Consider the following 9,597-nt stretch of genomic DNA (forward strand, 5'->3'; position numbering starts at 1 on the left):
TGTTTAACATACAAGTCAGAGGACAATTTGTCAGAAAAATTGCATTCTTTCCCAAAACCATATCACACAGTTATATATTCTTAGACAGGGTAAAAATATCCTTTTAAGCTCAGTGGCACATACTAGTTACTTTGTTGTATGAAACAGAGGTTGGAAACCAGAAATTTTATAACATAACCACAGTCCATTAACCAGATGTAACAGTGAAGTTTGATATTAAAACACAGAAACATTACTAAGGTCCCTCACCTGACCACATTTACCAGCCCTTAATTTGAAAGATTTTGTCTGCTACTTTAGTGAAAGACACAGCCAAGCTTTTGGAGTTATTTTAAAACAGTGCTAATGAACCACATTGTTGTTATTTCTTCTATTAAGTCTCCTACCTTAGCATCCTTGGGCTTAACCACTTTCATGAAGGCACCTCTTATTAAGGCTTCCTCTCTCTCCATCCTGGTTACTTTCCGAGTATCAAGAAATTTCAGGTTTGTCAATTTGTGCAGGACAAAATATCTGACAGATAGCAAAATACACACCTTTAAAATCCACTGACAAACAAAGACATAATCACAAATTAAATTACTAAAAAATAACAGCAACAGACATTAACAGTCTTTGTTTCCTCTCTTTGTTCACCTTTTTCATGTAACTTAGCTTATGTAAAAAGTTGTAATACTTACTTTACTCTCTCAAACAAAACTTGTTGTAAGCTGCCCAACACTTTAATAATGGGTGGATCAAACAAATTTAAAAAACTATCACCACAAGCATGTATGTTGTCTACAGGCATTAGTGAGGTGTAAGGTATACTCAGAAACAGAATAAATTGGAAATTGTCGTATTTTCCTGAAAAAACAATGATCAACAACATTAGAAATGTGATCAGAAAATCAGGGAGCAATATAATTTGTCTTCCACTATAAACACTAAACCACCACCCTTTGTCCTGAAAGAAGTGTATGTAAGTGTTCAAAAATCTTAATATTAAGAAAGAATTCGTCAAGGGAAAGCATGGAGAGTTATTCCTGGTCTCTGCTTTCCAGAACTACATTTTGACACAAGCATCATTTGGAATGAGAATTCCAATTTGGTCCTGCTAGAGAGACAAGGTGTCCTTATAGCATATGGATACCAGCTCAGGATTAAATGCAGAAGCACACAGGGAGAGACTATTTTTATTAAAGATATTTTAAGAATTCAAAGTTCTCGCTAGAATCCACCTATATTCCGTTTATTGTATTTATCCTTTTTGCTCAAAGTACAGCAGCATTTTAGCCTCAAAAAAATAACACTGGCTTCTTGCTTGTAAAGGAAGAGAAAATGGCAGATCAGAAACAAAGTAAGGCACACAACCACGGCAAATCGAAATATCCAACCACCTCAAGTACATGTTATTTACATTTAGTCAACCAAATGTGAAGCAGACATTGCTAAGCGAGGGAAGTGCCAGACTTTTCCTGGCAGGGGGTAGAAAGGTGATTGATAATGTTCCCCATGCCTAGCTGCTTTGCATAAAACTCCAGTCAGTCGGAGAACCTCCTGACCATACCAATCTCTTCCGGTACTGGGAGGAAGAAATCAAAGTAATCGAAAACTCTGTGTAACATAACATGTTGAAAAAGAACAAAACACAAAAAATGTGCTATAAGAGGTAAAAGTTATATTAGAATACTGTTCTCAAGACCATATAAACATGGTAAGACTCCCCTTCTACAATCAAGCAGAATTTAATGCTGAAAATAAACTTTTCCATCAAGGTTTATACACCTTTCCTCTGAGGCAACAAGTTTGTAAATTATAAAATAATAAAATCTGATCCAGTAGAATATCAAGTACCATGCATGGTAACATCTTTTAGAATCACAGAATCAGAGACCTGACTAGGTTGGAAAAGACCTTTAAGATCATCAAGTCCAACCATTACCGCAAGACTGCCGAGACCACCACTAAACCATTTCACTGAGGGACTCATCAACACGGTTTGTGAACACTCCCAGAGACGATGATTCCACCCCTTCCCTGGGCAGCCTGTTCCAATACCTGATCACCCTCTCTATGAAGAAACTTTTTGTAATATCCAATCTAAACCTCCCCTGGCACAACTTGAGGCTGTTACCTCTTGTCCTATCACTGGTTACTTGGGAGAAGAGACTGACCCCCACCTCACTACAACCTCCTTTCAGGTAGTTGCAGAGAGTGATAAGGTCCCCCCCGAGCCTTCCCTTCTCCAGACTAAACAACCCCAGTTCCCCCAGCTGTTCCTCATAAGACTTGTGCTCCAGACCCTTCACCAGTTTTGTTGCCCTTCTCTGGACGTGCTCCACCACCTCAATGTCTTTCTTGTAGTGAGGGGCCCAGAACTGAACACAGTATTCGAGGTGTGATCTCACCAGTGCTGAGTACAAGGGGGATGATCACTTCCCTGGCCCTGCTGATCACACTATTTCTGATACTGGCCAGGATGCCTTTGGCCTTCTTGGCTGCCTGGGCACAAGCTGGCTCATGTCCAGCCAGTTATTAATTAGCACCCCCAGGTCCTTTTCCACCAAGCAGCTTTCCAGCCACTCTTCCCCAAGCCTGAAGTGCTGCATGGGGTGAATTGTTAAAAAGTGAACTGAAAATGCTCAGTACTGAAATGCTCAGACAATTTAAACATGAATACTTGACCTATGACTTTCAATAATATTAGAAGAAGAAAAAGATGATCACTTTACAAAACAGAACATGTCCTAAGACTATTTATTAAACAACAGCTACAGATCTACCAGACTTACACATTCTCAGACTCCTCCAGCTTTCCTGGCTGCCCTTTCAGTCCTCCCTGTCATTTTGCTGGCCCTTATCTTTCAGTGGAGGAGAAGCTATCCATCTTGCATTGCTGGCAGAAAAGCTCTGATGACAACAGATTCTTTCAAATGAAGACATGTACAGAAGGAAACAATATGTCAGGAGTGAAGAAGAGTGAAGCTAAAAATGAGTAAAGACACCCACTAAGTGTAGGGTGAGAAAAGATGAATATTCAGGTGAAGAAAACATCAGTATTAGAAAATCAGCAAATGTTTAATGATGGAATGAAATATGCCATTGAAAAGCAGGCTGCAACAAAAATGACAACAGACTAAGACAGCACTGTCATCTATGCTGACTTTGGATCACAGCCCTAATGTCAGTCTCTCAATCATTTCAAAAGAGCTTAAAATTATAATAGCATTCCTTTATACAAATGTATTTTTGTATTTTTAAGCCATCTTGACTACACTTCAAAAAAGAGATTTAGCACCAGTACTTGCCAATCCAAAAACAAAACCAAAAAACCCTACCCATATAAACTAAACATCAAACTACACCACAAGTCACAGGTCTGGAGTTGATTCGTTTTTTTTTTTTAACTTGCAGTCCTCAAGGACAGCAAATATTAAAAAGTAAGTAACCATAAAGGTTATCCCACCAGTAGAACAAAGGTATATCAGTGATTAATTCTTTTAAAAGGTGATTCAAAATACAATCCTACTTATTCATACTCCTTTTACTAAATGTAGGATAAAAAGAGTCTATGTTATACGAAAATAGTAAGATACTTTTTTATTAAACAGCTGAAGAAAAGCATTGGGCTTCCTGGGTATATTTTAGCTAGAAATATGAAGATGCAGCTTCAATCTAAATGTAACACAAGTTTGCCATAAAAAAATACAGGAAAGGATTACCAAAGCCCTGGAATGAACACTTTACAATATCAATTCAACCCTTGTAAATTTAATCCAGGGTTATTTGTTGCACAAAATCTCTTTACTGTGATGTATGACTTAGTTACTAAGGTTATCACAGCAGTATCCTAAAGTTGCATAGTACATAAAACATTTCAGTTAACAATGCAGCGAGGTTAACTCCCACAGATAACCTGCTATCAGAGGGTTAGACCAGATGACATGCCTCTGTCAGCTTTCAGGAGCTATTGATGGTTCAATCAGTTTGTTTTGAAGGTAAAGTACAACAAAAGGGCACTAAACTTACTCAAACTGTCAACGGGGACTATGGAATGTTGCTTGCAGGTAAGTAATTTTGGGTGGTTTAAGACTATTATCAAACACCAATGGCTGCAGAAAAAGACAGCTACTAATAACACAGAATGCAGCCGTCATAAAATACTTTATGGCAGGTACTAGGATCCATAAATTGCATGACACATTGCACCTGGTTTAGTCTTGTAAAAGAGAACACTCTTTAATGAAGAAAGCCCATCTAAATTTTACATTATAAGTTTAGAAAGGTTTATTTTAGGTGAGAGGTTGGGAGGCAGGGTTTCCCTGCTCAGCCCTCCTCCCCTTCCCCCCTTTATTTTTAATCATTTTGAAACTTAGCACTGCTCCATGTGCTCTGAGACTGTTGTTACTGCATTTTAACATCTTTGCAGTGGTGTGATAGTGTTTTCAGTGATGAGGATAAAGGTGACCTACAGAGACATAAAAAAACAGAGATGCAGGAAGGTGCTTAGAGATTCATTTATCACTGCCTGTAAACTGCCTGTAAAATCTTCTAATTCACAATGGTTTAAGGAAATGAACAATGTGAGTAAAGTTGCATCTGGTGTCCAGAATCATCTCCCCCTCCTTAACTCCCAGTGCCAAGAGTTCCACAAAAATAAGCTAATAATAGATATCCATCACACACAAACAGGAATACTCGGAGATCGAAAAAGACCAGAGAATATCACATTTCATGTTATTTTGGTCTTAGTTAAGTGAAAATGACAAGGAAGATTAACAATTCATTTACCAATTTTGTAAGTGTTGCATGTGATTAGTACTATTTTAACAGTTTTTACGCAGACCTGTCAAGATATTGGAAAAGAGGGACAGGCTTGAGGGGGCATTTGCAAAGGAATGCAGTTAGTTTGAGATTTAGCTGCTATTGACACTGGCAAAAGCTCAATGGGGCAAAGCCTTCCTCTGAAAAAACATGTTGGAGTTCAGAAAGAGACAGAACAAAGATAGCTTTGAAATCAGCTATTGCTACTTATTAAACAATACACGATTCTAGTTTTTATATAAAGAAATACTCTGATACTGACTCACTCTACAGCTTTTAATGAATCACAGACTTGTCATCTTAATTCGGTCTTACAAACACAGAAACTAAGACCTACCAGTTACCTTGCAGGTATATTCTTTGTGTGTTTCTAGTTCTTTACTGTGTAACAATCATAAAGTCACTACTTAAAAAACAGTTCTTGAGTTATTCCCTCAACCCCAAAAATCAGTTATGTGTCATATGAGAGTTTCACAGGTGAAGCAAAAGGGCTCAAAAAGAATATGTAAGTGTTCCTTAAAGGCTCACATGGAAGAAAGGAACAAATCTATTTTAAATACATGCAAGAAATTTGTCAGTACTGATCCAAAACACAGAAGTGTAAATAACTTTTAGGTCAGCTCCTTATTTTTATTAAATAGCTACTGTGTAATTTCATTCTGATCTTTTTTTTTTTTTTTTTTTTCCCCAGTAGCCATTTAGGTTCAGGCATAAAATTCTTTCAGTTTTAATGAGTTTTGGTGTACTAATCCTAGGAAACTTTTATTCTAGATATGTGAATGCCATAATAAATCAATCAAACAAACAATAAAATCACATAATATCATAGCATCTAAAGGGCCTCAATTCATTTATTACTACCCTTGGAAAAGCAGGCAAGTTGAAGAACATGGTTGGCCTGCTGATACTGAAAGATAATGTCATCACCCACGAGACACACTATAAGAAAATCTTGTAAGTGGCAATAAATTACTTGGGAAAAGGAAGTTTGAGCTTGTTTGTTTTGTTTTTTTTCTCTCCTTCTACTGCAAGAAAAGTATACTAAATTTGTATATAATAGTTTTTCAAAGAAAATAAACTCTTTCACTGAACCTTTAGTGACAGACTATGGTAAGAACTAGATTCTGTATACGCCTTTATTTTGTAATTTTATTAACACAAACTGGAATATAAAACTGTACTACATATATCAATATTTCAGCTTAAAGAACAAAATTAATCTGGCAGTGGAAATTTGAAAAATATTTGCCCAGAAGAATGCAGAAAAAACCATCTACCTCTACCTGTATCATAACTGCAACATGCACTGTGTTTCAGTGTCTAATTTCATTTTTCTACTTTTTGTGCTACTGCATTTCCTTTCTCTGACAATCACAGAACATAAAATAATATACTTATTTCAAACTTTGAAGGGCTGATTATGCTCCCAGTTATGTTACTATAAACTAGAAATAATAAATAATCTGAAGCTGGCAAAGTTACACCAGCAAACAGGGAGAGATGAAAACAAAAAACAGGATTGAGAAACATGTTTATTACAATGAACTAGATTATCTCCTGTAATTGTTTCTTCTGCGCCACCAAAAAGTTTAACATCCTACCCTCACCCTTACCCCACCAAACAGCATAGCGCCAGCTGCAGAATTTCCATCTGCAACAAAACTTCCTCAATACAGAGCTGAGGAAGCCAGGTCACAAATCAGCATCTTCCAGAACAGAGGGTATGATGTTGGCATGAGGTATGTCCAAGGAACACATAGCCTCTGTGCAACCTTGGCACATGTGATTCTGACAGGCTCTCAAAGCACGAAGAAGTCCAGACTGTCTCCTAATCCTATATCATCTTCTGCTTTGCTTCAATGTAGCAAAGACGTCTATGAATTAGAAAAATATGTCTTCATACATGTAAGAATAATTATAGTTATGTCTTGACTTACTGTGTTAGTATGGACAAATTACGGACTTCAATTTATTTGGCTGAACAAAAACATTATAATAGCCCTTGCTCTTAAACCTTTACAATTGCTAATCTCAGATGGAAGTTGTGTGGCTACTTGACACAGGGTTTTTTCCAGGTACTGTAGAAAAGACAAGGCCTCATGCAAACAGTGAAGTAGCACAGATTAATAGATCATACAGACGTAAGGAAATACCCTAATCATCTTATTAAGTACATAAAAACCATATACGGAAGTACCATAGACTTCAATCTCTCCTACTAAAGACAGCCTCAACAATAAATTCACTGATATTGACCAAGTATATTAGCATTATTTTCATTACTGAGTGAGGACTTCCAGTCTCCCATTACCTCCTGAATATGCACTTATGTAGTTATATTATCATCCAAATTCAATGACAAAACTGTTTAAAATACCTTAGTAGGTTTTGTCTCAACTTAAAAAACAAACAAACAAACAAAACAAACACTAAACCAAAACAACCACAATAAAACAAAACAAAGTGAACTGAAAATGCTGTAAGAGGACTCAGCATTTAACAGAATCAAACCTCTGGGGTGGGAATAGCTGATTTAGCTTGAAAAGTTAATCCATACAAAATGCATGCACTTCCCTTCTTGCTGTTAAACCTTAAGAGGACTTCATAAGGTTATCACCATTTGCTCCCCCTGCCAAAGATAGCATATCTAGTACATGTACTTTTAAGCTAATTTAAAATAAACTCAGGCATTTGTTTCCACTTGCCCTTGTTTCCATGTCAACAGCACTTAATGAATGCATCATTCCAGGAAATGTCAATAAGGAGCAAAGAAGAATGAACAAGCACTGAAAACTTCACACATGGCATACATCTTTCACAATCATATCACTTTAATGAAAATAGGTGAGGTCACCTGCAGCATTCGCAAATGCTTTGTAATACATTCTGACCCAGATGATTTTTCACAGTTCAGTAACACCACGTTTGAAGTTTTCACTGCAAACAATACACCCACAGGACTGACCAAGTGCGGGTACAGGAGAAGCAACCAGCAATTACTGTGTTGACTTCTGTTACTTTGATCTCCAGGTCATGACCTTTGCTTTCACGCAATCTTCAAAGCAGAGATTGTAGAGAAGGTTATTTTAGAGGACACACTGTTCTGCAGGCTCTTTTTTCTGTGTTTCTTGCTTCCTGTTTGAGCCAAACCCTTTTAAAACTTTCCTATCACCATGACATTTTAGATAATTGTGCTTTCCTTTGCCTCACCCCCAAGATATCTCTTTACAAAATATCACCTCCAAAATACAGAAAGCTTAAAAAAGAAGATAAAAAGTAAGAACTTACAGCATCTTTTTAACAGAAAGAAACTAAAGACATTTTACAATGATGTTAAAAACAAGAGGTTTTAAAAACAACCAAAAAAGTTTGGTGGTCTTTAGGAAAGACAGGCCAAGCAGATGGGCAGGGATGTAGCTATTTATGTCAGTGATAGGCTAGAGAGTATGGAACTCTGCCTGTGGACAGGTGATGGGCCAACTGAGAGTTTGTGGGTTAGGGTCAATGGGACAACTGCAATGGGGGACATTACTGTGGGGGTTTGCTACAGGCCATCCAATCAGGAGGACAGTGTCGATGAAGCCCTCTATAGGCAGATAGGAGCAGCTTCACGCATGCAGGCCCTTGTCCTCATGGGAGACTTCAACCATCCTGATATCTGTCGGAGGGACAGTATGGCCCCGAACAAGCAGTCCAGGAGGTTCCTTGATTGAGTGGAAGACAACTTCCTCTTGCAAGTAATAGAGGAGCTGACAAGGAGAGGTGCCATGCTTGACCTCGTGCTCACCAACAGGTTGTCAATGTGATGTTCCAAGGCAGTGCAGTGCAGATGCTTGGCCGCAGTGGTCGTGAGATGGTGAAGTTCAAGATCCTCAGGGCAGTGAGAAGGGCACACAGCAAGCTCAGTGCCCTGGACTTCAAGAGAGCAGACTTAGGCCTCTTCAGGAGCCTGCTCAGTAAGGTTCCATGGGATAAAGCCCTGGAGGGCAGGGGGGCCGCAGAATACTGGTTGATGTTCAAGGATTGCCTGCTCCAAGCTCAGGAGTGTTGCACCCTGACAAGAAGGAAATGTGGCAGGAGGGCCAGGAGGCCTCCATGGATGGGTAAGTAGCTGCTGAGAAAAGTCAGGAGGAAAAAAGAAGCTTATAATAGGTGGAAGCGAGGACAGGTGGCCTGGGAAGAATAGAGGGGCGTTGTCCGGGAAGCTAGGGACCAGGTCAGAAAGTCAAGGCCCAGTTAGAATTGTGTCTTGCCAGGGATGTCAAAGATAACAGGAAGGGCTCCTATAGGTATGTTGCAAATAAAAGACAGGCTAAGGATAATGTGGGCCTCTCCATAAGGAAATGGGAGAACAGGCTACCCTTGATTTGGAGAAGGCTAAGATTCTCAACGACTTCTTTGCCTCAGTCTTCACTGGCAAGTGCAAAGCGTTTGACACTGTCCCACACAACATCCTTGTCTCTAAATTGGAGAGACATCAATTTGATAGATGGACCACCTGGTGGATAAAGACTTGGCAGTGAGTTGTAGTCAATGGCTCAATGTCCAAATGGAGATTGGTAACAAGTGGTGTCCCTCAGGGGGCGGTGTTGGGACCGATCTTGTTCAACATCTTTGTTGGTGACATGGACAGTGGGATTGAGGCGCCCTCAGCAAGTTTGCCGATGACACTAAGTGGTTCAGTTGATACAACCTGGAGAGAAGGGATGCCATCCAGAGGGACCCTGACACGCCTGTGAGGTGGGCTGATGCCAACCTTATGAAGTTTAACCAAGCCAAGTGCAAGGTCCT

The 9,597-nt window shown here is 38.9% G+C and overlaps 1 protein-coding gene across 1 annotated transcript in view; it reads right to left on the reverse strand.

The window, feature by feature from the left end:
• Positions 1-386: 386 nt before the first annotated feature.
• LOC104409534 (chromosome unknown open reading frame, human C10orf11) overlaps positions 387-9,597 on the reverse strand; it is a gene marked incomplete at both ends in the record, with an annotated part of 25,864 nt that continues 16,653 nt past the window's right edge. The window contains one exon of the mRNA XM_010019433.1: positions 387-513. Within this exon, the coding sequence (XP_010017735.1) occupies positions 387-513 (127 nt within the window). The remainder of the gene's footprint in view (positions 514-9,597) is intronic.

This window comes from Nestor notabilis, unplaced genomic scaffold, assembly GCF_000696875.1.
Source record: "Nestor notabilis isolate BGI_N333 unplaced genomic scaffold, ASM69687v1 scaffold6548, whole genome shotgun sequence".
Classification (NCBI taxonomy): domain Eukaryota; kingdom Metazoa; phylum Chordata; class Aves; order Psittaciformes; family Psittacidae; genus Nestor; species Nestor notabilis.